Below are 27641 nucleotides of genomic sequence, written 5' to 3' on the forward strand. Positions count from 1 at the left end.
GGGGGGGGGGGGGGGGTTATTAAGTGCCAACTGTCTCCAGCAATGCACCAGGCATCTTAAATGTTAGTTAATACTTAAAACAGTCCTAGGAGAAAGATATGGATATCCCTACTTACCAATGAGAAAAATGAAGAACACAGAAAGTAAATATCTACTTCATATATCAGACAATCAATGGCTAAGATGGAAGGTCTTTCCGAGACTAAGCTCTTTTATTTCTTTAGACTGACTCTCATTGATTCTTGCATGCAACAAACTGTTGTTAGTGAGGCACTGTTAGGTGCTAGAGAATCAGGGGAGAAATAGCAACCTACACATCCTGACTTCAGATAACATACACAATAATGGGAGGAGACACACAGAATATTAGAGATCAGTGCTTAGGGTGGTACAAGACGGAACATCAAAGAATGCAATGACAGTGTTCAGGAGGCACATTTAATCCAGACTTGGGAGAGGGGGGTCAGGAGACATGTAAATTAAGGATGAAAAGAGATGTTATCCAAGCAAGAGCACAGGATGGTAGGGAGAAGGATGACAGAGAACCCTACATACAGACTTAGAGATGACAAAATGTGCAAGGAAATAGAAGAGTACAGAGGTTCAAAGAGAGGAAGAGAAGTGGTCAGAGATGAAAGTGGAAACATGTATCACCCAGAAGCTATGCTATAGTGCCGCAGTCTGGCTGGGCACACTCAAGCAGGAACAAACTTTATTTCCAAAACTCCCACGAGGCCTTCTCCCGGGACACACTACACCAACAGGAAATCCCTCCTCCGGAATTCCCTCCTACCGCACTTCCCCAACCAATGGGAACTCTCCAGAGTCCCAGGAGAGCTCCAAAGTAGCAGGCCGAGGGGGACAGCAGGGGTCTAATCTCTAATTGAATGCACATCTTAACATAATCATTATCATCTCAATGGCTTGCTGGCGTCACCTATAAACCAAAAATGCCATGCGTCATTCCTACTTGGCTATGGTTCTCAGCACTATAGCAGTCACAGATTTGGGGAATAATTAGTATATATTAGTATAGTAATAATAAATAGTATATATTAGTATAGTAATGTGATCAGAGGCATGCAAACATTCTGGGAAAACATACAGAGTATGTGTTTGACCTCATCTTTGAGAGTCAGAGAAACTGTCTTGGAGGAATAAAGATGTGAAGAAGAGAAACTAGCTGATGAGAGAAAGAAAATTCTAAGCAAAGAGAACAGCTTATACAAAACTATAGCAACAAGAGATTATGGCATATTTGGGAGCTAGAAGCGGATGAAACTAAGAAGGAAAATAGGGGACAAATGACAAATGGCTTTATATTACAGGTCAAGGAATTTGGATTTACCCAGAGCAACGGAGAGTCACTATAGAGCTCAGGAAAAGAGCACTATAATGGTATTTTCATTGTATGAAAAACGAAACCCAAGTAATGTAGGAATGCTTTGCTGGAAGCAGGTGGAGTTGGAGACAGGAAACTAGTCAGAATCCTGTTGCAGTCACTCTGATGGGTTGAAAAAACTAGAAGTGGAGATGAGGTGACATTTGGAAGAAATGCTGTTAAATACCAAATGGAGCTGACTGGTGATCAAATAGACACTGAAGTTGCCAAGGAGGGAAAATATGGGTTGGTTTCCAGAATATTCCCACAATCTCTCTCACACACATACACAAAGAGAGAGAGAGAGAGAGAGAGAGATACACACACAAAGTCTTTTCCTGAATATTTGTGTGATCTGCATTAACAGTTTAAAAAAAGAGAGCTGATTTAAATAGGTGAGGATATTGACTCAGGTCTTCCAATAGCAGAGAATGAAAAAAGACTAAACATACATGATACTCAACATGGGAGGAAGTCGAGGGAGGAAAGTAGAATATTCAGACAATAATTAAGGTATGGCATCTGTGAAAACACACACACACACACACACAAAAAAAAAAAAGGAGGGTAGAAGAAACAATTGGGTAGAGGAGGAGTCCTAAACTGTAGCAGTTTCAAGAAAACTGATGGACAGTGAATAGGCGAGAATTGGCTGTGGAGGAGTCTCCTGTTTCAACAGAAGAGACCTGCATGGTACTCTGTCACACACTGGAAGAAACTCACAGGAAGCACAGCTTCACAGTGCCAAGTCTCAGCAGCTGGAGATATAAGCCAGTTATGATCTCCACAGCAGAGATCTGACTAGCATATTTTCATGACTGCCACAAAATGAAGTTAAGGATGAAGCTCACCTGTGAGGATCCTGATGGAAACTAGAAGGTCTCATGAGCTCTCTCATAAATTGATTTTGATTCCTGTGTTAAAGCTCCAAAATACACAAAAGAATAGATGTGTTTTGGAGGGGACATGGGCATTGGGTGTTGGGTAAACATATAACGGCAGCAGCACCCCAGAGAAAAACCCCAGCATGGCGTCTAATGACCCTCTTTCTCCTCTTTGTTTCTTTCACTGGCGTGAAACGTTCCCTCCGGCGCCAATGTTCAAACCCTGCTGGTGGGAAGCCTTAGCCCCAATTAGAATTAACTTCTTGGGCTCCGGAACTGACATATGGGAGAGCTTGCCAATAAACGGGCGACCTGTTATCTACCTCAGCCCTGCGACCTCTCCTTAGACCTATATAAACACACAGCCTTTTGTAATAAAGTGGAAAACCTCTTTGGTAATCTGTGTCGTGTGGTGCGGCGTTTTCCAGGCTTACATTGGGAACCAACTCTAGCATGTAATTGGGCTTCAAATATAGATATAATTAATATTCCATAATTTGATTCAGGGTGTCTGGTTATAGAAGAGAAAAGCCATGTCCTGGACCTTTGGCATAAAGGACCTAGATTTAAGAATTTCAAGGGATTTAGCAAAGAAAGCCAATTATTTGAAAGCAAAACAAAACAAAACATAAAGATGTCATTTTCCAAGGTTTCTAAAAACTGGGCCTAAGGTATGTACTTCCTGGGACTCACTGAAGAACTTGCAGTTTAGGCATTTCCTCTGATGGAATTAGAAGACCAAGCCCTATCCAAAATAGCCAGACTTCCCATCATTGTGCCTCTTGCAGTAGGCGACACTCCTTTCTTCATAAGCTTACCCATCAACCAGACCCAAGCCCCTACTCCTACCCCACCTTTGAGTAATGACAGTCCACACATGGCTCAAATCACAAAATACACTCTCATAGTTTCCAGGAGTCACCTCCAAATTTTTCTGAAAGAGGGAATTTGAAGTGGGATGGGGTAAGATGCCCTAAGGGAACCGAATGTTTTACCACACCAGACTCTCCTAGGAATTCTGCACCACTATTCATAGTACTACAGTCAGTGAAATGAAAAGCAGTCAGTAAGCAAACAGCCAAGCCAAAACCTCTAATGAGATGTTAAGAAAGGAAAATCCTAACATCTCAGCCCTTAATGCAGAAACAGGACCTCAGTATCAGCTAAAGAACAATAAGGCCAGAGCTAGGCAAGAAAGTTGTCAAAGTAACAAAAGTAGAAAGGAGCTCAGGAGAAGTTTTAGAATGGTTGAGGCTGAGTTAAAGAGCATGAGGTCAGAGCAGACAAAACAGATGCCCTCCAAGCAGGGCAGCATAGAATTCCACAATGAACTCCCCCATGCTGAAAATAAGCAGACTTTGTTTAATTACTGAATTATGGGGTTGAGGGAAATACCAGTTTTAGAATTCCTTTTATGTTACTGAATTATAAATTAATCTTATATCATTTTTAGTTTTTAGCAGTTACATCTTTCTAAATAGGGAACTGTGGGATGGGTCAGAGTTTGGAATTTTACTGGCAGCTTCAAGAAGCAAGTATCAATTTAAAAGTCAACTATGCAGGGTGTTGAATACAGACCAGTGGCAAAGTGCTTCACTTGCCTAATGTGCAAGGTCCTGGGTTAAGCCCCCCAAACTGCAAATAACAAGATAATTAATAAAACATAAATAAAAACCAACTATACAGACAAAAAAAAACATTTTATTCCTGTATTTTTAGGAATAAATGTACATATCCCAGAGCAGCCCTAAGATTAATTTCTGGTTACACATGACTAAATGTCAAGTCATGTGATGATCCTTCATGCTAGGTCAAAATATACCATCTTTCACAAAACAACAATGTTTTTTCAGTGTTACTCCATGTAAAACTGTAATCATCATTCATGTGTTAACTCATTCATTCCTTCCATCAAACCCATCAAAAAATACTACTTCTATTTCCTTTGTACAAAGGAGGAAAGTAAACTAGAGGTTAAGAAATTTCCCCATGGTCATTCAGTTCTTAAGGGCAAGAGCCAGGAGTTGAACCCAGTCTATCTTCCTTTCAGGCCCACATTCTTAGTCACAACACTCCACACTTGAAACCCATATTAGTGCTAGAAATACACATTCAGAAATACCATATATCCTATCTGAATTTGCTCAAAAATGAGAGAATTTTACATGACATAAACAATATTCTCATTGACTTGCCAAAATTGATGACAGGAGGTAAATCAATGTCTACATAAGCTGTATATATTAGAAGGGATAACACTCTGTAATTTGAAGAACAAACATTTATCTTGATATATATTTTTTAAAAAGAATAGGAAGTAATGAAGAATATATGGATGTAAGGAAGAAGGGAGGTAGGAAAGGACAGTGGGCGACAGGGCAAATGGGCCGGCAGGGATACTTGGGTTTTTTTCCATCCTCAAAAGTTAAAAGCTGCTGATAATTTTAATAAAATGATGATGAAGTGCAAGCATGGATTGGAAACTAGAATCCAAAACACCTGCTTTTCACCCGACTGCTTTCATCATCAAACCACAGGTTTAAGGAAAGTGCTACCTTATGAGAAGTACTGCTGCATAGGTCATTGTTAAACAGCCTTCATTAATCCAGCACTATATATAGTGAACTGTGAAAAATGCTGTTACTGTTGTCTTATGAAATTCTAGTGCCCTGCAAAGTTGATGTTATAGTCTACTTTTTAAGATGAGGAAAGAGACAGTCAAACAAGTAACTAAAGTAGCTTATCAAAGACCAAAAATCTTGATCTTTAAATTATAGAACAAGAAATCAAACAAACATCTATGGGACAGAAAAGTTATTGCTTTATGCCAAGCATGGTGGTGCATGCCTGTAATTTCAACAGCTTTAGAGGCTGAGGCAGGTGGATTGCAAGTTTAAAGCCATCCTCAGCAACTTGGCCAGACCCTATCTCTAAATAAAAAGGACTAAGAATGTGCTCAGTAGTTAAGTGCCTCTATTTCAATTTTTTAAAAAGCCTACTACGCTATTTTATTCATATTAGTATTGAATTTAAGTTTAAACTAATATTCATAGTCATTAAAAGACAGCTCCATGTCTACATGGTTAATCTTCTTACCACACTGAAATTTCCCAAAGACGGTTTTCCCCTTCCCAAACTGTCCTATGTATAGAAAACAAGTCTGCCTTTCACCCTTGGTACCAGGTAGAAGCAGGGGTGAAGAAGGTAGTGTCTCTCTTCTACGAAAAGTCAAAACTGGCACTGTGGTAGGGTCAGGAGGAGCCCTATAGTCTGGAGCTAGGCCAAAGGACTCCCAGGCTCCATCCTGCATCCTCTGCTAACTATGGGAAGAAGGTCCCTTAGACCCAGGCTTCAGACGACCAGACTTACAAGGGAGTATTGCCATAAATGTCTGTTTCAGCTTGTTGTTCCCCAGAATGAGAACAAATGAGTGGCCAACAAGATAAAACATTGTAAATATTTCACCAATCATCTGAGCCACTTTAGCATCTGGTAGGAAATGAGTGGATGACAAAATTATAAAGGAAATAAAGTAAAGTAGGAAGAGAAGCAGGAAGGACAGGATGATCCTGGTAGCCCTCTCGTGGGCCTCAGTACTTAGATCTCTAGAACTGGTGCCATTTTGCTGCATCTGCCATGTGTGTCTCCGCAGAGAGAGAATGAGCAGAACATAGGCAGTCAGGGACCCAGTTAAGGGAGGGACGTGCCACAGATTCCCAAGAATGTGGATCAGATGATATTCACTTTTCTTCTCTCTGAAGTGCTCAGTCACATTACCTGTGCTATCAATTCCACAGAGCACAGAATTGATCTTAAATTCATTGATCAGAGACATGGTACTGCAACATGACAAAAGCAGTGTACCCAACAGCATCCATACAACCACCCTGGAAACCCTCCACTTCAGCCAGAGGAATGTTGGGTGGGAGAACCTGGCGATTTTCAGGCAGTAGAGGACACCAAGGCAGGTGATAAGCCATGTGTTCAGGTGGTTTGTAAATGTCCAGAAAATATCAATAATTTGCATTACTGTTCCTGAATCATGCATTTTGTAAGAGAATGTTATCAAAACACCATCAATCAAGAAAATCCACAGCAGAACAATCTTGGAGAGGGCCAGGCTGGTGATGATGAAGTCAGATAAAGAGATTCTCTTGCTCCTGAACAAGCGTCTGCCATTGACCAAACCAATGAAACCATTCCCCAGATTTCCAAGAATGAACAGGGTGATCATCAGAACCAGAAACACCCCCTCAACGGCTCCCATCATTTCAGCAAGTAGGCAGCCCCGATCTTTGCTTTTCTGTGGATGTATGTAGTTTCCTTGCTGATTTCAAGTTTCTTTCTGAGAATCTATCCTGTCTACAGCTTGCTTCGCTGTACCTGTCTGTGGTCTCTGCCCAAGTTAGTCTGCCATTCAGCACAGTTGACTGAGTCCTCTCTGGCTCTGTCAGGTTGCTCTGCTCTCTTCACAGATGACATGCACTGTCACTTCAATCTATGAACCTAAACTCAGCAGCTCTTTGCTGAAATGCAAATAGAGTAGTGTCCAGTGTCACCCAGAAGGAAGACATCCGGGTCACAAAGAATATGGAGAAAGTGGACTCAGTTTCAAAGGGCACAGGGATGGGAGCCATCCAGCACAGAAAGCATCAAGGAAGCCAAAAGAATCACTCAGAAGCACAAAAAGCCTCGGTTCCTATGAGGAGGACTCAGAGGCATACAAACAGAAGGCAAACATCAGAATTCTCCCACAAAGCACTATCCATCATAAAATAATAAACAAAAAAATGAGTAAAATAATATGCTAGTCTATATCTTTCAATATGCTTGTGTCTCACAAAATTGATTTTAAAACCCACTAATAAGTTGTGATCAAGACTATTTGGAAACAATGTCTAATGGATGGAGAAGGAATCAATGCCATCAAAACACAAAGCAGACTGCTGCAGTCTGGCTGGGCAAAATTCAGGAGCCACTTGTCAAGCAGAAATGAACTTTATTTTTAGAACACACACACACACACACACACACACACACACACACACGAGCTCTTCAGGAATTCCCTCAGAGCCCAACTGCCACCACCCGGCTCCTCTGGCCAGCCTCTCAACCCCACACTCCTCCCCCTCTTGAAGCCAATTGGCTGGGTCGCATGGGTGGAGCCAAAAGAGTCCCCCAATAAGTAGCTCCGTGGTCTGAAAGGGCGGGGAAACAGCCCAATGAGCATCACCATAGAGGAGCCAATCAGCTGGCAGCTGGAAGTTTGCTGGGGCCGCTGTGAGCCAATCAGAGCTGGAAGTTTGCTGGGGCCCCTTCGGCTGTGGCTCTCAACAGAGAGAGGGCATGGACGTTATGCACTGAAAGACACTTTTAAGTCTCCTCAAAAGGATGTCACAGAGTAGCAGATGATAAATCTCAATGAGATATAGTCTGATCTGAACAGATGCCAAGGAATCCCTCAACTGAGCGAGGCAAACCTCAGCAATATTGGCACCATGTTGTATAAAATACACCTCAAGAGCACTGGAGAGCACTCAGACATAAAACACAGCTCACATTCATCGCCTTTTGCTTTCTCAGGCCAATAGGAGAACCTGGCCCACCTGCTTCCTGACCTCTGTGCAGTGGAATCACAATAAGGTCAGAATCCCTTGTTTCTGGAGTCTAATAACTAGACCTTACTCCAGTGACAGGGATTATCCTACAACCTGCCCTTGTCCCTGTTCAGTTTTCTCATACTCTAGGTTCTATAGATTGAGATTTTTTTCTTATCTTACAATCTCTTTCACATTACATGAGAACAAATAAATAATAACACTCCTCTAGTCACATTGGAATTATTCAATGAGGACAAAGCTCAGAATACACAGCATGTTCAAATACATGTCACATAACATTTCATGTGTGATCATACTTTTTACTAACTTTATTAATTTCACCCCTTCCACCTCAAAACCATCACATCCGAAACAGCTTCTCAGTTGATTCCCACTTTAAAAGAATTAACCTTTTCTTCCTTATTCTTCCCCGTTTCAGCAAATGTTAACATTATCCAGTTCCTTAAATCAGGCACCATCTAAGAATTAACTTGAGTTTTTCCCTTTCCTCTCACCCTGTATCCACCCATCAATGACTTACATTTTAATTATAAAATATGCCTTGGATATTCCATTTCTATAACCTCCTTCCTACTCCAAGATATCATCATCTCTCATCTGTACTACTTGATGCCCTACCAACATTTCTCCCCATTTCTTGTCTTCCCCCATAATATATTCCCCACTTAGCTACAAGAGTGGTCTTCTCAAAATGTAAATCTGATTGATCATTTTGTTTTGCTAGTTAACATTTCAGTCACTTTCCACTACCATTACAATAAAATATATACTCCTTACTTTGCATTGTATACTAATCTCCTCTGGGTATCATTTCATGCACCAGTTCAAGGCAAATTTTACAGTATCACATGGTTTGTGTTAAAGAACAGGCTGCATTAAATGGAACCCTGCATCATCAATAGAAGTAAGACATAGTTCCTTCTTGTCCTCTTATTACACACAGGGGTCAGGGCACTGTATGGTTAGCAGGGACCTTCTGTGGGCTGATGGAGATACCCCATCTCCCCCTGTGTCGTCCTTTCTTGAAGGAAAAATGTAAAAGGAACCACATCAGGAGGCAAATAATTTGCTTACTGTCAGAAAATCTGGACGTGAGAATTCCCATGCACTATTCAGATAGAAGGAATAGTGATGATCATCGTTTATTTACTAACATAACAGACTACCTGGGCTAGAAAATAATAAACATACAGGGTATATAATAGTGCTATACAAAATAAACATCCATAATTCCACCATATACTTCTTCCTCTCCTGCCCTTACTTGTTTTCCCCAAGTTTCCAGGATAACTCATCTTGAATGTTATCATTCCCTTTTATTTTTGAAGTTTCATCACATGTACCTAACAATAAACAGTTGACTTATTTGATACTAATCTTTATTACACAAAGATCTTCTACAATCTTCTCATGTTGTCTCACTTCATGTATATCTAAAAGCTATTCCTATTAGTATGTTAACTATAATTATTTTATACAGCTGCACGATATTCCACTACATCAGTATTTATTCTTGGTGAACCTTTAGGTTGTTGTCAGTTTTTTACTACTATGTACATTGCTGCTATGAGCACCCTTGGACATTTTTCATGGGATATATTCAGCAAGCATTTCCTACAGGGTATATGCCCTAAAGGTAGAATAATTATATGAAATTTCAACAATGACAAGACATTTTCCCAAATGGGAATGCCAGTTCACACTGCCCCTCCTGTGCATGTTTCCACTGATCTACAGCATCCTCCTTCACCCTTAGCAAATGTTGACATTTGCCAATCTAGAAGGCTTAACATGAAATCTATTTGTGGCTTTTGTTTTCCATTTCCTTAATTATCAAAGTGAACCTCTTTTACATATATTAAGTCATTTGTATTTCCTTCTGTGTCTTTGCTCATTTTTTCCATTGAGATTTTTCCCATTACTTTGTAGGCTTTTATGTGTTTTAAATAATTATATTTCAGTTATATGATTGCAAGTATCTTCTCAGCTTGTGACTTATGATAAACAAAAGCTACTTTTAAGTCAGATTTATCACTTTAAAAAAAATCCATATACACAAATCATAAAGACATTGTCCCTTACATTTTTTTCAACTTTAAATTTTATGTTTTACAAACAAGTTCAAATAGCCAGATATATTTTTGCATACAGTATACAGACTTTATTTCTTTTTTTTCTCTTTTTTGGAATGGATGACAAATTTCCTCAAACTTATTGAATATACTTTAGCCACTGATTTATAATCCCACTTTCATCAGCTATTATTTCTACATAAGCATAGTCTGTTTCTGGACTAGTCCGTACTACTTTGGGATTTGTTTATTTCTGTATCAATAGTATACCATATTAGGTTTAAAAAAAAATACTTGCCAACTGAGAGAGCATCTGCTCCATTTCTCATTCTTCTTCATGAGTATGTTGTTTGTTCTTTGACGTTTGGTGAACATATATTTAGAAATAATTTGTAAAGTTCCTTCAAACTCCTGAATTCTTCTATTAATGTAATTCAATAAATTTCTATAATGTTCACCATAGAGATCTTGTACTGTAGACTCCTTGCAAGTTCTGGTGCTTTTAAATGGCACCTTTTTAAAAATTACAAAATGGTGGCATTTGTTGACATAAAAATTACATTTTCATTGTTCATAGCTGGCACCTGAATACTTATTTCCAGCACCTCTCAATATCTACGTTCATATATAACCATATTCAATATAATCAAAGCACTTGTGAATTCTTTCTAATATTAACACTTTTCCCTTTTCCTCTTTCAACAGCACTTGCTAGAACCTAGGTAGAGGTAATTTGTTAAAAGATGTGGTAGAAGACATGCCTATCTTGTTTTAAAAAAAATTAAAGAATGTTTGAGGCATGTTTCGCACATTACCTTTATTTCCAAATCATAATGCAAAGATTGACACCTATCATCACAGAACACCATTTTCTATTGCTCACTTCAGTTCCTATTTTAAATTTGTCATTTGGGAGTTTTCCCTTTTCTGCAAGCCCAATGCTATGGACTGCACTAGGTCACTGCCAAACTCCCCAATTTGCATGCTGAAGTTCTAACCCCCAACATAAACCTCTATCTTGTGTTTGGAGATGAAGCCCCTAAGAAGGTAAAATTAAATGAGGTTTAAAAAAAAAAAAAAAGTGGGGCCCTAAACCTCACAGGCACACAAGAGTTCATGTGAGTGCACAGCTAGATGACATCCACAAGCCAGGAAGCTTCACCAGAAATTGCTGGCAGTGTCATGCTGCCACTCCAACCTCAAATTTTCAGCCTCTAAAACTTGAGAAAATAAATCGTGGTTTAAACCCAGTCTATGGTGTTTTTATATGGCAGACTGTGCAGACTAACACACATAATGATGCAATAATAAGTATTTTGTACTTTGGATCTGGTTAGTTTGCAGTGAGAAGTCTCGGTACTCTCCGGGGAGTGTAAGGACAGTACTTCTATTCTTAATATAAGTGCTTCTTTATTTAATGGGGAGTTATTGATTAGGGGTCCTCATTAGGGAGTACACACAAAATGAAACTGTATGACAAAAAAGTAAGATGTTATTAACTCTTTCTAAGGCTAACTGCTAAGGTTCTGTGTACTTTATATGCCCCAGTGTCCTCCCCAAATTTATGAGATGTAGGATAAATATCTAAAGGATTATGTGATCAGAGATGAAATTTTACCTCTATTTTCAGTGGAAGGTGATATAACAGAAAGAAAGGATAAGAGTAAAGGTAAAAATGTATAAATTAATAAGGATTAGGTTTAACTGCACACAAATAAGTGGCTGAAACAAGGTATAGGTTTATTTGCTTCTTCCAAAGAAGTCCAGAGGTAGACTGTGCAGTACTGGTCACATGGCTTCATGAGATCACAGATCCCAGCTTCTTCTATCTTCCATCCTGAAGACTGTTGTATATTCAGGATGTCTGCTACAGATTTAGGCATCACATCCGCATTTGAGATAAGAACGATAAAGTCAGGGGATAAGGATCTGGAGAAACACAAAGTATGAGTCTCCAAATAGCATTACTTCATATAAGAATTTTCCAGGAAGCTCCAAGAAATGACTTCTGTATATAGTCACTTGGCAAACCCTAACTACCAAGAAAAGGAATGTAGTACTTAGGGTGAACACAATGACATAACTAACAAAATACTGGTTCTGTAAATATAAAAGACACAATGGAGACTGAGCAGTGTGTTCATTTTGTTTATTGTTTATATTCTAGGAAGCTTGGACATTTTGGAGCCTTGTAGACCCAGAGAGGGGCTGTTCCTTCCAGGATTAGTTATTTCCTAGAATTAGTGAAAACACATCTTTGATATGCAAAAAAAAAAAAAAAGAACAATTCTAAATCCACACACCCTCTACTGTGTTTTATCAGCCTCTCCCTTGTTCACCCTAGAGCCAAGTATCTGACAACTAGGGATCATACCTACAGCTCAAAGTTTGTTGAAATTATTCAAACTACCTAATCCTAAACTTGCTCCGCTAGCCTTCTGTGCTTTACCTGTTCCTTCCCCATGAAAAACACGACAGTGCTTTGCCCTTTTCCTTTATGCCTCCATATCCAACCCTGGTGCTTCCTCAAGTGGGCTCTGCATCACACTGTATGCCCCTCCTCTTAGGAACTGTGAGTAAGAAAAAACTTATTTCAAAAGCAGTTGTCTCCCTATCATATTATCGTTATGTAATTAAAACAAATTCTAGATAAACAAGCAACTAGAAATCTTTTCTACAACAGAAATCTGGAATCCTGAAAATATTTGAAACTTATCTCACAAAACCTGTTAACAATGTTTCAACAGAAGTCAAAAACAAACCCTGTTCTCTTCCAAGTTCAATTAATGTAATCAACACCCTAACAATATCTGCTACAAACTTTACAATTAAACTATGTTCAAAACTCAACTCAATATCTTTCCCCCTCTCAAATCTGCTACCACATCCCTGTTCCATAAACTCAGAAGTATCACTATCCACACATGTATGTACCCAAGAGGAACCTCAAAATCATCCTTTATTGCTTTTTCTCTTACTAGATCCTATATGTAAGAGAAAAAGCTATAAGTTATTCTCCTTAGTATTTCTAACTCAGAAACTGGCACAGAACTAGAAAACAAACTAATAATTTGTTGAATCAAACCAAATCCCAGATGTCCCTCAAGTTGTCTCTCATCCCCACTCCACTCATCTCTCTAAGCTTACTGTAGGAACTTCCTAACCGCCTCCAGGCTGTCCCCCTTCTAATGCATCCCCATGTTTTTGTTGTTCTCTTTGTAAAGCATAATTCTGATGAGATGTCCCTATTTGCAAACCATCTATGGCTCCCCTTTGCCAAAGTTCTCTGCAATCTTCCAAGACCCTTTACAATCTAGCCTGAACCCACCTTTTTTCATCTTTCAATGCCTCAAAAACTTTTAAGTTTCTGGATCTCTGATCATGCTATTTCTTCTACAAAAGACTAGCCTATCTTCTCCTGTGCTTCTCCTCACACACTTAGCTGCAAACGTTTCTGCTTATCCTCTTTCCCACCCTCATCATCCTAAATTCTGAGTTCCCTTCATCACTGGAGTCTTGTTACATTCATCCCTACATCCAGGTCCTTTAGATGAGTATGCCCTAAAGCAAGTGTTCAACTGACTTTGGAGTTTAGAAAGATAACTAGATTAATTGTAAATAATCTTGGGAAATGAAACACAACCAAAAACATTATCAATGTAGAGGAAGTACTCAGTAATCCATGGAAGTTAATAACAAAAAAAAAATTACAATGAACTATTCTAAAGTTTACAAACTCTCATAAATATCACATGAGATTTGGTAAGATGGGCACAGTGACAAAAAGAATGATGTGCCTTATTTAAAATAACTATAATTGCCAGGTGTGGTGGTGCATACCTGAAATCCCAGAGACCCAGGAGGCTGCAGCAGGATAATTACAAGTTCAAAGCCAGCCTGAACAACTCAGCAAGGCCCTAAGCAACTTAGCAAGACCCTGTTTCAAAGTAAAAAGGATTGGAGACATGGCTCAGTGGTTACTCAAACCTAGGTTCAATCCACAGTACCAAAAAAATAAATAACTACAATAATTACAGTCACCACATACTTACTGTGCTCTTGACAGCAGGACTATAAGATAGGTACTATTATCCCTGTTTTACTTGCAAGAAAACAAACAACAATCTAACCAGCTGGTGAATGGAAAAGCAGGGATTCAAATCTAAGCTGTGTGACTGTATAGCCTTAACTCTGAACTATTATTATTATTAGAAACCACATTTATTTTTCCTAACAGGACACAGAAAGTAAATAATGTCAACATAGGCACCTGTGTGGTAAAACAGAGCCTGAGCTCCAAAACACAGCAGAGAGCAAATGGACCAAGAATAAGAAAATAAAGAGATGCTTTATTATTGTGACTACATAATACCAACAACCTAAAAAGCTATATGCTATTCTAGCATGTGGGACTGTGGGGCTGGCACAGAAGCAAATTATAGTAATGCCTGCCAAATATGCCAAAACTCTCATTCTCTAAAGAGTAAACTTGAAAAATCCCTGAACAATATTCTTGACAATTAAAACTCTCAATTAGGAAACAATGAAAGAAACAAACTGAGGTTACTCTAATCAGGAAAGAAACACTGCTCAATACAAGGAAAGCAAAAGGAATATGCTAAGATGCCATGGTAGAGATATTAACTGTGACATAGGATCATCAGACCAAGACTCAGAAAGACTAAGGTTTAAGTATTTCTCCTTTACTTGAAACTCTTCTCCCAACCAAAAACTATTATTTATTCGACTCTTGGTATGATTCCAACATACCCTGCACAGGGTATTCTTCAGGTTAGCAGTGGAAGAATGTGGGTATTAAGGCCAGTGAAGCCTATCAGTGTAAACCAAAGCAGACAGTGCCAAAAGTCAAATGCAAACGTCACATACCTGAGCTGAAATTCCAGGTATGCATAAGATACATGGCTTTGACAAGTTACTTAACCTGCCTTTTACTTTCACCTGTAAAATGGAGATAACAGTACTTTCTTCTTAGGATAATAGTTAAATGGGACAATGATAAAAAGTAGTGTCTAACACATAATAAGCACTTAAGAAATGTCAGCCATTAATATGATTATTGTTACCTCTTAAGAGATTTCCCTATAACTCATTCTCATTAACCCTGGGGATTACTGCTTCTTTTCTTTTCTTTTTTTTCAAATATTTTATTTTTAGTTGTAGATGGACACAATACCTTTATTTTATTTTTATGTGATGCTGAGGATCAAACCCAAGGCCTTGCAAGTGCTAGAAGAGCACTCTACCGCAAGCCACAACTCCAGCCCCAACTGCTTATTTTCTACAATGATTTTCTTCCTACTACCTCCCCCAATCTTCACAGTATATAATGCAAACCATAAAAGAAAATAAATAAAGTGATCCTGCCTTCATTTTCATGTTAATATTTCATTACAACTGAGCAACAAACATGCAAAGTTGCGCTGCGCTGGGTTGAGGCAGATTGGGGCAAAAGGGTAATTTGAATAAAATAACCCTGCCTTCAAGAATTATATGATCTCTTTTGGAAACAAAAGCAAACACCTATTAATTTTTTCCTGAGCTGTAAAGGATAAACTGTAACCCATTTAGCAATATGTAATACCACAAAAGCCACAGAAAAAAAATGTGTTTGATGTTTCTGAACATTAATCACATAACAATTTTTTGAGAAATGATGACTCAAAAGAATTGTACTGGCAGTAAATATGGATTTCATACATGCTGGTCTTTAAAATCATCCTTCTGGGTTGCACACACACTATTAAAAGGTGGATAAAGTAAAGGAGCATAAGATGCTAAAGTACAGATGACTGGGAAAGTATATGGAAGTTTTTCTTGTTCATTCCAGTATATGAAGCAGTACTGGTAAGTACAATAAGCCTGGTTTCGAAATAATGGCAAGATGTTTTCCCCAAAATGAAAATATTTTTATTACTACTATTATAAAAGTAATATATGCTTATGTTGTAATACATACACACACAAGCATATATAATAAGAAAAACCACACTTATAAAATCCCTATCCAGAAGTAATCAAAATATTTCAATATTTCTCCTTCCAAAATTTTTAAAGCTTATACTCAGTTATAACTTTTCAAATATGGGATAACATCACACATGTTGCTCGGTACTTTTTCTCCCACTTTTTGACATATTATGCTCATCTTTCCATTTAACATGGAATCCCCAAATGAAAATCATAGGGCAATTTTCTGCAGGTTTGGGCCTTCACACCATGAAAAAGGGAATTAAAAAACCTGAAGTTGGGCTAGAAGACCCCTACAGTCTGTAAGAGCTATAGGAAGTTTCTCAGCAGATGGGGAAGGCAGAGGTTATGATCCAGTCTATCTGATTAGGGACAACTGGATCTAGCAGAATCAATATGCAGGAAGGGGACCCAACCTGACTGAAAGTTGATTTAGCCTCATGGTTTTTCAGGGACAGAAGGGTAAGAGGCAATTTCCAGCAGAAGAGTTTGGAGAAGATCTCCTCAGCTCACTGAGATGATCCTGAAGGATGCACTATTATGCCACTGAATCCTAGAATCAGAAATGCTCTGGGTTGGTAATTAGGCTCTTTTGTTCATTATGTGATTTTCCCAGAGCACAGATTTATCATTTTGTTTAAATAGACATGCTAATCTGCCTAACTTCTTACATTGAAAAAATATAAAATTGGCTTTGCTGAGAGAAGACAAAGCATTGCTCAAAGGATAATTTTTATCTACTTTCAATGCTGCTTAAGGAACATAGTAGCAAAAAGGAATGATGATTATATTACCACACAGATCAATGTGTGAGCTTAGACATCAGAGTTAATACTGTGATTGGTGGTTTCAGCTGCAGAAAGAAAGACAGCTGATAGGAGGAAATAGTAACCTTCTACTGTCCTGGGCAAGGCTAGGATAAAGCTAAGGAAACTCCCTTAAAGCTAAGGAAAGGATAAGCAAGGATAAGATAAAGCTAAGGAAACTTCTGAGGGAACTTCCCTCTCACAAGTTCAGGTCAGGAGGTTAGCTCAATGGTAAAGCACTTGCCAATAGCAGATGCAAAGTGCTGGGTTCAATCCCAGAACCTAATAAAAAATAAATAAAAAAGGACCCTCACCCCACCCCCTGAAATATCAAAATCTCTAGAAGAGATTTTGAAAAGAATACCAAAGTGGGGCTTGGAAACAGAGAATAATGAAACCAGAGCATCTAGGGATAAACTATTTCAATTCAAGTTATATTCAGGGCTCTACTGCTGGTAAACTATATCTCATAAATGTTACAACTAAACTGATCTAAAGCAAGAGATGTGAAGAAGATAGGTTATTCTTGAAATAGTTTTAGGTTAGACACTAACCACTGTTCAGCAAACACCTTCAAATTGAACTAAAGGTCAATATCCCACTGGGATCATTCATCTATCAACATTTATTGAGTGGCTCTTCTGAGCTACATACTGGTTAAAGTAGAGGTACACAGAGAAGATTTAGCACTTGCTTTCAAATGTGTAGAACAAATAGGTGAGAAAGTTGACATTTACAACTATGGGATAAATGTCTAACATACAGAAATGCTCAATATATGCTGAGTGGCTGAACAGTATACTGTGATAGAAATGTGCCCCAAAGCAGAAGGCCTTCCAAAGGATATTAATCCTTTTGTTATAACACAGGTAAATGAACCTCAAAGTTCACTATTTTGAAACTACTCATAAAAGAATAAACAACCAGTACACACAAAAATTGACAGGAGCTACTGATATTTATGCTACAAAAAGGGGAGAGGCAGCGACAGGAAAAATATTACCACTCATTTATACAAAAGAGCACTTTAATTCTTGTCCTTAGAAACTATAAAGACTATACATGATTCAGAAAGGGAACTGTACCAAACAATGGTCAAAGAAGAATCATCCATTTTATGCCTTTTCTCTTGTCTGGTCACTCAGAAATATAATGTTATCTGTAAAGAAGCCAAAAGACAAATATTAATTTCAGAACTCTTTTCCATTTCACTTAATAACTCCTCTCTAACATATACATACTTTAGTGCTATAATAAGTTTTCCAAATGTTAAATAACTTTTGCTGCATTCATGAAAAGTTAACTAAATAGGCATAAATAGAGCTAAAAATTGGGCTTCCCAGGCAGTTTGTTCAACAATTCGCCTTGTTAGAAAAGCTGAGGTATCTGTTTTTCCTGAAGACAGAAGATAAAATCATCCCAACAAAAACTTTCTATAAAAAAACTGGTCACAAGTTTGAATGTCTGCTGTGTTCAACAGAGGCCATGACACCAGACAGCACATCCTCACAAAGAAAAGGACCAATGCACATCATTTTATATGCTAGGTATGAAGAAAGGAAAAGGTTCCCATGTGGCCTTGTTAGTGTTGCAGATATGTTTTTAAGTAAGTTCAAAAACTCACAGAAAAATTTTGTTCTTAATTTTAAGACAGAATGATTTTATATACCCATTTGGGGGAAAGCTTTACAATAATTACTATAGAAATAAGCATTTTTATCTGAAAATATCAGACATTACTCTGCAATGCTATTCCACAGGGAGTTAGCTAAGGGCAAACAAGGGAAAATAGATAAGCATTATCTCCTGCATAACTCCAAAAATTTCAGATTCCTATAACTATAAAATTATCCACAAAGTAGACATTATACAATGACCTATATTTACAATATCTGTTCATGACTTCATAACTGCAGTCTTTCCAAAATAGAATACTTAGGTATAGAATGGTAAGTCAAGAAAGAGATTATAAGAACTGAAATCACTATAAAAAGCCAACAGTGCCATCCACTGGTGGCTATTTTTAAGTTCCGGTATGATTCCTAAGAAAAAAAAAATATGGCCTATAAAAGAGGTCGACCAAATTAAACTGTTTTCTTAAATTCAAACAGAAATGAAGTTCTATTCATATTTACTACCAGTCATCAACATATAGTTAACTGATCATGCTAATGACAACTGATGACAAGAAAAAAATCAAAAGATAATCTGAAATGCTTCTATTTTGCTGGTTCATAACACCCAAGAGTTTGAACAATCTAAAGTTTACTCACAAATTTAGTTTATCATAAAAAATAAAAGAGGATAGGAAAATACCTATGCTGGTTTTCAAAGTCAATTTACTTTCCAATAAACTTACTAGTAAGTAAATATAATTATTATTTATAACAAATTATAATATCAACATGTTGTTAAGACATGAACTCTAGAGCAAAGAGAAAGAGGAAGACAAAAGGAAATCTGTCATTAAACAAAGAATTAAGACATATAGGCAAGCTCTCTACCACCGAGCCACAACCCCAGCCCATAGTCAAGCTTTTAAAGGAGAAAAAAACGTTATTATCACAAGGTTCTTACCAGCTATGATTGTTGTTGCTTGTCGCCTCACATTATTTTTATCCATGTATTCACCATAGTCTATTTTTCCTTCCACATAAATTCGAGACCTGTTATAAATAATTCACAGTTTTTATTCTGGAAACTCTAACATGCTTTACAAAGAGTCAGATCAGGAGTGGTAATGAATACACACTAAGAATTAAATCTGTAATTACACATAATTCCATTTTTTCTATCACTTTTTAAAGTTCAAAATTAAGAGTACAGAAACATAAAGTATAGACAGACTTGATATGTAAAAAACAATGTTTTCATCCTTTAGCTATTTTCTTTATAGGAGTTTTTGGAAAAAAAATTAAATCTTAAGACAAAATTAAAAGAAAAAAAAGAGGTAGCCTTAAGATTATAAAGACATAAGACCAATTTAGGGGCATCTATTAATCTCTAGGACTGATTTCCAAAATGTGATTTTACTTAACCTCTGGGTTTAGACTTCCTAACAGATATGCTGATTTTAACTCATTTATCAATTCTCTTCTATAGTGAAATTGATGACTTTACTTCTAAGGAGCTTAGATTATTAAAACTCAAAATTGAGGTTTTCAGTTTGGCATATCACTCAGAGTCAATTACTAAGACAATTTCTACACTATATATATATATATAGAAGACTGAGCTAGATGACAATCATAACCGTGATTTTAAAAGGCAGAAAATTACTATGACAGCACCAGTTCTCAGAGTCCACCATCACCAGAAAAGTGAAGCAAAATATAGAAAGAAGACAAAACAAGTGAAATGACTGGATATCAAAGAAAACATACACACACGCAGATTCATGAATCAGTAGGTAAAATTGTATGTTGACATTTTCCTTGAAATATCCTCTTACATATTTGTATGTGTACACGTGCACACACAAGAAGGACAACGGAGATACATATGAAGAAAAGGTATGCTGTTATTGACAAAATTTCTAATCATTGCTGAAATTATTTCTATTAAATGTTTTATTTCTACAAAACAAGTACATTTCTAAACAACATAACTATTAATGTAACTGCTGTTAAACACATCCATTTGTCCTGAGAATTTGGAAAAGACATTTTTATGATAATTAATCTAAGCATTACAAAGGGAACTACTAAATCTACAGAAAATTACAAAATATAAAATAAATACTGAGAATAACAACTCAGTGTCAGGCTTCAGACATTCCAGATCCTCTGCTAGGAATGTCATGTGAATGCGAAGAAGAAAAGACACTACCTATCTCCAGGATCCTTGATCACAGAGGCACAGGACCTGTTGCAGTTGTTCCAAAAGCACATGTTGCAGTGGCAATTAAGGCACTGGTCTTATTTCCTGCCCCAATCTACTGCTATTTAGGGCATACATAAGGTATGTATGTATTTTTACATACATACCTTATGTATGCCCTAAAATATAAGTTCTTAGAAGACTAAAGATTTTACATGCCTTTGAATGAGTCACACACATAGCTACATTCCACACATATAGTATTAAGAAATGTACAGTACTTCTTAATATAAGAGCTCAAGAACAAAGGAGTTGTTACATGTTCCTTGCCATGACAACACTTGTTATTATTGGTTCTTTAAATCATTTAATCCAAAAGACCCTTCCTTTTGTAACTTACCCCTTTTTCACATACTGATATGCTACATCTCTAAGGCCTGGCCGAAATACTGATATTCTATGCCATGTTGTCTTTTGACTGATGTCACCTAAATCACAAGAAAAGGAAATATTTACAATGCTAGCAGACAAAACAAATGCCAGTGGACAACATGCCCAGGAAAATCAAACTCACAACTTTTTAAAAGAACAACAGAATGAGAAAAGATAAACCTTGTCTGAAAGTAGCTTATCTCTATTTAAGATAACTGGCAATAAATAATTTCTGCTTATTGATGATAAAATTAAAACCCCAGGCGTTTATACTTACCCATTTGGTATTCTTCGCTCTCCCCTGATCGCCACATCTCATTTGTTGCTAAAGAAAATATTGTTACTGGATTTTTCCCTTCTGCCTGTCTCAGGACCGGGTCCTGACCTACTCGCCCAAGTAACTGCACACGATTCAGAGCTGAAAAAGGAAATAAAATAAGACTGAAAAAACTGCTGTACCCACCTCAAAATCTGTACCTTGAAGTGCTAAGTCCCAATGTGATTGATTTGGTTTAGATAAGGTGATGAAGGGAGCCTCCATGATGGGATTTATGCCCTTATAAGAGGAAAAGACCAGAGTTGCTCACTTTACCATGTGAAAACAGTAAGGAAGCTAACACATCTGCAAGCCAGGAATAAGGCCCTCACCAAGGGGCCAGTAAGGCCCCAACCATACTGGCACCCTGATCTTGGACTTCTAGTCTCCAGAACTGTGAAAAATAAATGCCTATTGTTTAATCCACCCACTCTGTGATAATTCATTATGTCAGCTGAAGTTGACATTTAAAGAAATCTAAACACCTCAGATTGAGAGAATTATCTAGAAAAGGAACAGTTAAAAATATCATTTCAACTTTAATCTCTGAATTAAGTAAAACCTAAATACTAGCAGTCAACATACTAAGTTAAAGGGACCAATAAAGGAAGATTGGCAGCGGGGGAAAGGGATTGCAAAAAAGAAAAAAACAGAAAGAAGCCCCACAAAAAAAAAATTCAAATTCTTTATCTTATGTATAGTACCTTTTTTAAAAGAACTGTCTGTGGAACTAAAACAAATCTGAAATTTAAAAACCTTTATTAAAAAAAAGGAATATTTCTGTGAAATAGTATCTTTCACAATTTAAAATAACCTTAGAAGACACAGACAACCAAATATGAGAAATCGTCCAGCAGGACAGTGATAACAAGAGTGAGTAGTATCTGGCTGATAAGAAGGGCCCTGCCAGGTGCGGTGGTGTTTGCATGTAATCCCAGCAGCTTGAGACAGGAGGATTGAGGGTTCAAAGCCAGCCTCAACAAAAGTGAGGAGCTAAGCAACTCAGTGAGACCTTGTCTCTAAATAAAATACAAAGTAGGGCTGGGAATGTGAGGCAGTGGTCAATCGGCCCTGAGTTCAATCCCCAGTTTAAAAAAACAAAAACAAAGGCCCAATTTATTTAAAAAAAAAAAAAAAAAACGAAAGAAAGAAAAGAAGGGGCCTTACAGCCTGATGGGGCAAGCAACCTAAGAAGCAAATACAGCCAAAGCCATAATGGTTAACAGTTTAACCCAGCACATCTCTTCTACATCACTTTGAGAATACTAGAATAGTACCATAAGTAACACTGCAAACTTAGAAAATGGCTACTTACATCTTTCAAGAACAAAACTGCTAGCTACTTCAGACTCATGTCTTACAAACTGATGAAGTACCTGATGAACAAACAAGCAACATGGCTTTACTTTTTTAGAAAAGGCAAAGGCAAACAGAAGACCTGCTCACATTTGTTCATTACTTAGGCAGTAGTTTCAAAGAGTTCCAGAAGAGAAAAGCTTTTCCCATGTTCTTTCAACATACAAAGCCAGAAAGACCAAGCAAACTCTTCTGGAGCAGCCTACCACAGAAGCCACAGGTATGAAGAAGGTAGTAGAGAACATGCCCAAGAGTTAATTTATAGTCCTCTGTTTCTTTTGTGGTAATCTTTGTGATTATGGCACTTCTATGTTTGCACATGAAACATAAAATCAAAATTGTATGTCTTCCACAAAGGAAAGCATGACAGTAACTGTAAATCTAGTCTGTACCCAAGAGTTGCTCCCAAAAAAAAAAAAAAAATCCAGCTTTCATTAGCTGGAAACATAGAAAAAAGCAAAAATTACTTTTTACACTCAAAAGAATAGATTGACTTTTAAAAAATAAATAAATAAATGGTATATTATTTATATTTTGAATACACAATTTAGAAATTAAGAAACTTAGATTTATCTAATATGGGTAAAGACTCAGTACATCATTAGACCAAAGGAGAGGAGAAAAAGGAATAGTACTTTATAATTAATGCATTTATAAATACTCATTAATAACATAAAAAGTAATTATCAAACTACAGCTAGGGTATATGTAATACAAACAATGTCATTACTTAAGTCTCACTCTTAGCCACAAGAACAGAGAATGAAAAATAGGTTAAACTCCAAAATAAATAAATAAATAAAACAATACATTCCAAAGCCAGGCACAGTGGCACATACCTATAGTACTTAGCAGCTTGGTAGGATGAGGCTGGAGGATTGCAAGTTCAAAGCTAGCCTCAGCAACTTAGCAAAAGCCCTAAGCAACTCAGTGAGACCCTATCTCTAAATAAAATACAAAAAAAGGGATTGAAATATGGCTCAGTGGTTGAGTGCCCCTGAGTTCAATCCCCAGAACCAAAAAAAAAAAAATCCATATATTCATTACATGAATATCTTTTGGATATACAAAAGGATAGGTTCCAAAGTCAGGCTCCCTATAGGAGATAACTCAAACATGATTAGCCTAATGTGTCTCACTTAAAAATTAGCAAAAATGATGATGAACATCTGCTTCACAAGACTATTGGGAAAAAACCACACAGCTTCTATAGTGGACTTGGCCAGTTGTAAAGCTGTATAAATATCTAACGGAAAACTTCATGTTTTCAGTGTTATCAAGGAAAATGACATAAGATAAGCAAACATGGTTAAGTACAAAGATATAGTTATCCAAGTCACAGAGTCATCAGAAAAGAGTAGCCACTGCCACATATTAGTTAATCACAGATATTATTACTGAATACCAACAAAGAGCTTTACCTTATCAAGTAACCCTAAAACTAAATATATAAATTATGTAAAATTATCCCCACTTTAGACCCAAGTAAACTGAAGCTCAGAGTGAGGAACTTACCCCAGATCTTGTATGAAATAAGTGGTAAGTAATGACTAGAATCCAGGGTTGTCTAATAACAAGGTTGCTGATTTTCCCACTGTCCTCTGCTGCCTCAAAGATACTTTGTTCAAGGTATAGCCCTACCTTTACTCCTACCTTCATAAGGTAGGAATATACATCACTGGATGCAGAATTGAGAGAGCTAGACATTCTATCAGAGAAACATTTTTCAAGCAGCAGTATTGTTAATATAAAAAGCAGAAGAACACCATCAAATGAATACCCACTCCTGGGTGCTGTGAGCTATATAAGCCTATCATAAATTTCAGGATAGAAGGTGGATAAGAAAACAAACACAGTAAGTTACAACATACTAGAGACTCAAATTGCTAACTAGTAACTGTGTCATGAGCATAGCAATATACTAATTTAAGTGGTCAGAGAAGCCAAAACTCATAAATCTTAAAAAATAACAATGTCTTACATTAGGCACAGATGAAAATTAAGAATAACTAAAGAAGTAGAAATAGGGAAATATTAACTTGTATACGACTTTTAAAATTAAATTTTAACTTCTGAATATTTGATCTTAAAGATATCTTAGTACTATAGTACTAAGTACTATCAAGATAGCAAGACAGTAGTAACTTCTTTTGTTTTTGTATTAGGAATTGAAACAAGGGGCACTTTATACCCCCAGCACTTTTTTTTTTTTTCTTTAAGACAGGGTCCTAATAAATTGCCAAGGTTGGCCTTGAACCTGGAATCCTCCTGCCTCAGCCTTCCAAGTAACTGGGATTATAGGACTCAGTCACTGTACCCAACTAGCAATAACTTTTCCATGTTTCACATAATCTTAAAAGGTTAGAAGTACCTATAAGTTAAAGTGGGGATCTAAGACAAACTGACAATTGGTCAAAGATGTCAATAGATTTCATAGAGGAACTGATTCTTCACTAGACGTAATGGGAAGATGAGGAGTCATAGAGGTATTATTAAGGAGAATCTACAGGACTTGGTGCTCAAATGTGGTAAGGAAAAGTGGTAATCTAGGTAATATGACTCAAAGATGGCCAGGATGAGGGGATAGATAAGGAGCCAATTGCTCAGAATGAGACTGAAGGTAGGCAATGTGAATCTGTGGTGATGCAAAGAGTTGAGCAGTCCTCACTGTACAAGATGAGAAGAGGGAAGCATTTAGTAAAAGGAGATAGATGGTGAGAAAAGGAACTATATGTCTCATAGAAAAAAATGCTGAAACAATGATTGTTATAGTCCTTGTATCATTTAAAACCTTAAATACTCTCTGATCTATATTCAAGTTACACATTTTAAAAATTAATGATTCTTATTACATAGGTGAATAAATTTGAAATGTTTTGTTTTAGTAAACATTATTTACATGGCAAAATTCATTTCTGAACTTCCCTGTCCAGTGAGTACACACAGGTGATGGGTAGACTTAAAGGTCTTTTGCCCCTGCAGTCAAAAGCCTACAGAAATCAGATCATTATGGCTGTTAAAAGTACAGTTTAGCACTAATACAGAAAAGTGACTACCTGTAATACAGGTCTTCGAAACATGGCTTCTATTTTCTTTTCTTACAATCTAAACTTAGCTTTTCCTGAAGAGAAAAAAAAGATAAATTAAATACTGCATCTTATAGCAAGAGAAACATATTCACTATCCTAAACTCCTAACTGCACTCATAATTTTCATGCACTTCTAACTTGCGCCCACATCAACATCCCTGCACATTTGAGGATCCCCTTCCCCCTCCAGAAACCTCTTTTCGAGCCCACTTAATTTCCTCTTCCTCCAACCCGTATTTTTAAACTCTGGTTCTAAATTATTCCCACTTCCAATCCAGTCTTCTCAAACTGTATTGAAACACAAGCTCTCGAAGCAAAGATTGCCTGATTAACTCACTCCCATATTCTAGACTCCTAAGAGTGCCTAACACACAGCAAGAGCTCAATAAATATTAGAGTCTTTAAAGGACTACAATCTGAAACCCGGTGCTGCTGCAAAAACCACTACTTCCATCCCGGCTGGCAAAGGCCAAAGTGCCCCGGAGACCCGCGAGCGCCCGGGAGAGACGGACGCCCTTTCCCAAACGTGACACTCCCACCTAACAACTTGGGAGAAACCGCAGAGTCCACGCCTCGAGTGAGAAGGGAAAGACAGAGACACTGCACCACCTCCAGAAACTCGCAGGCACTCAAGAACACTAACACACGGCTCGCGCCCTTCCTCACACCCTCCCTCACCTGACTCGCTAGACCGGGCAATCCCCCCCGCAAGGGTCACTTCCGGTGCACGGAAGACGTAATGGTTGCGATAGGAAGGAGAAAACAGGAAGTCAGAGGCGTGCTCCGTAAAAATGCTGCCGGTCAAAACTGCGAGAAACACGTCCTTTCACTTAGGAGTTCCGGGAAGTTTCATTCCAGGCGGAAAAGGATGCGTGGGCGCCGCCAAGCGGTGAGTTGCGGCGATTTTAAATTTCCAAAGGAATGAGGTTCCCAGTCCCGCCCAAGAAGGGAAGAAGTAGTGTAATTGAGACTAGGAACAAAACAAATGCCCCAAGCCTCCTGAAGCCGTAAGCAGAAAAATGAAGGAATGTAGAGAAAGTGCTGAGGCCTCAAAATTCAAGAGGGCGCCAAAAAGAAGAGGGCTGGGGTTGTGGGTCAGAAGTAGAGCGCTTGCCCAGCATGCGTGAGGCAGTGGGCTCCATCCTCAGCACCACAGAAAAATAAAATAAATGTATTGTGTCCACCTACAACTAAAAAATAAATTAAAAAAAAAAAGAATTTCAGCTATGGGCATCCAGTGATAGAGAACAGGGTTTGCAATGCTTTATCATAAATAGGAAGCTTTGGAAAGTTTTGATACTGTTAAAAAAATTTTTTTTTGAAAATTTGAATCAAGTTTTCACTTTGCTTTTAAAGTCAGTTTTTCTAAAGTCTCATAACTGTTGGAAAATTATTATAGCACTTCTGCCTAAACTGATTACTAACATGTATTTTTAAGGTGGTTCAAAAGCAAGTTTAGCATCACTTTAGAGTTATTGTGGCTACTTTTTAATTTAAAAAAAACTGACAATTTTTTTAATGTAATTTAAGGTTGAAATTGTACAGATTTAATTGTCCAGGCTGGGAGGTTAACATTAGTCTTTTAGTTATAATCCTTCTACAACCTTAGATAAATGACCTGTTAGAGCTAGACCAGTAGAGCACAGAAGTATTTCTCTAAATCTCAAGATTGTCTGTTGGCATCTTCAGGTATCAGGGTTTGTGGAGGATACATTTCCAGAGTTTTTAAATTTAACTTATTTAATGTCACCAGCCCAATAATGTTAATGAAATAATTATAATAATTTGAGTTATGTCATGATATCGATGCAAAATCAGAATTTACCCAAGCAAGGGGTAAATGTCCAACTGAAGTGGAAAAGATGAAATCTCAAACC

The 27641-nt window shown here is 37.5% G+C and overlaps 2 protein-coding genes across 4 annotated transcripts; both read right to left on the minus strand.

Moving 5' to 3' along the window:
• Window positions 1–4492: 4492 nt before the first annotated feature.
• Window positions 4493–7676, minus strand: Tas2r3 (taste 2 receptor member 3). The gene has a single exon (XM_048786807.1). The coding sequence runs from the start codon at window positions 6533–6535 to the stop codon at window positions 5582–5584; it is 954 nt and encodes a 317-aa protein (XP_048642764.1). The 5' UTR covers window positions 6536–7676; the 3' UTR covers window positions 4493–5581.
• A 7420-nt stretch (window positions 7677–15096) lies between these two features.
• On the minus strand, window positions 15097–26520 carry Ssbp1 (single stranded DNA binding protein 1). Of its 3 annotated transcripts, XM_048786808.1 has the most exons (8): window positions 26443–26520; window positions 25732–25796; window positions 22635–22695; window positions 21281–21421; window positions 20972–21059; window positions 19330–19418; window positions 17838–17911; window positions 15097–16499 (listed from the first exon to the last, which is right to left on the minus strand). In XM_048786808.1, exons 2-7 carry the CDS (start codon window positions 25753–25755, stop codon window positions 17868–17870), a joined length of 447 nt encoding a protein of 148 aa, XP_048642765.1. In that variant the 5' UTR covers window positions 25756–25796; window positions 26443–26520; the 3' UTR covers window positions 15097–16499; window positions 17838–17867. The 3 variants fall into 3 exon arrangements, with proteins under 3 accessions (XP_048642765.1, XP_015349242.1, XP_015349241.1); XM_015493756.2 differs by lacking the exon at window positions 15097–16499 and having other exon boundaries at window positions 17762–17911; XM_015493755.2 differs by lacking the exons at window positions 15097–16499; window positions 26443–26520 and adding an exon at window positions 26304–26442 and having other exon boundaries at window positions 17762–17911.
• Between the last annotated feature and the right edge of the window lie 1121 nt (window positions 26521–27641).

The sequence above is a fragment of the Marmota marmota genome, unplaced genomic scaffold, assembly GCF_001458135.2.
Source record: "Marmota marmota marmota unplaced genomic scaffold, marMar, whole genome shotgun sequence".
Taxonomy (NCBI): domain Eukaryota; kingdom Metazoa; phylum Chordata; class Mammalia; order Rodentia; family Sciuridae; genus Marmota; species Marmota marmota.

What these genes read in the sequence shown, in the direction of transcription:
- Tas2r3 (XM_048786807.1), bottom strand. Translation starts at nt 6,535, where the DNA reads ATGATGGGAGCCGTTGAGGGGGTGTTTCTGGTTCTGATGATCACCCTG.
- Ssbp1 (XM_048786808.1), bottom strand. Translation starts at nt 25,755, where the DNA reads ATGTTTCGAAGACCTGTATTACAG. An exon ending in CAGTTTTGTTCTTGAAAGAT is followed by an intron (nt 21,422 to 22,634) that starts GTAAGTAGCCAT and finishes TTCCTTTTTCAG; the next exon opens with CTCTGAATCGTGTGCAGTTA. An exon ending in GAGCGAAGAATACCAAATGG is followed by an intron (nt 21,060 to 21,280) that starts GTAAGTATAAAC and finishes CTTGTGATTTAG; the next exon opens with GTGACATCAGTCAAAAGACA.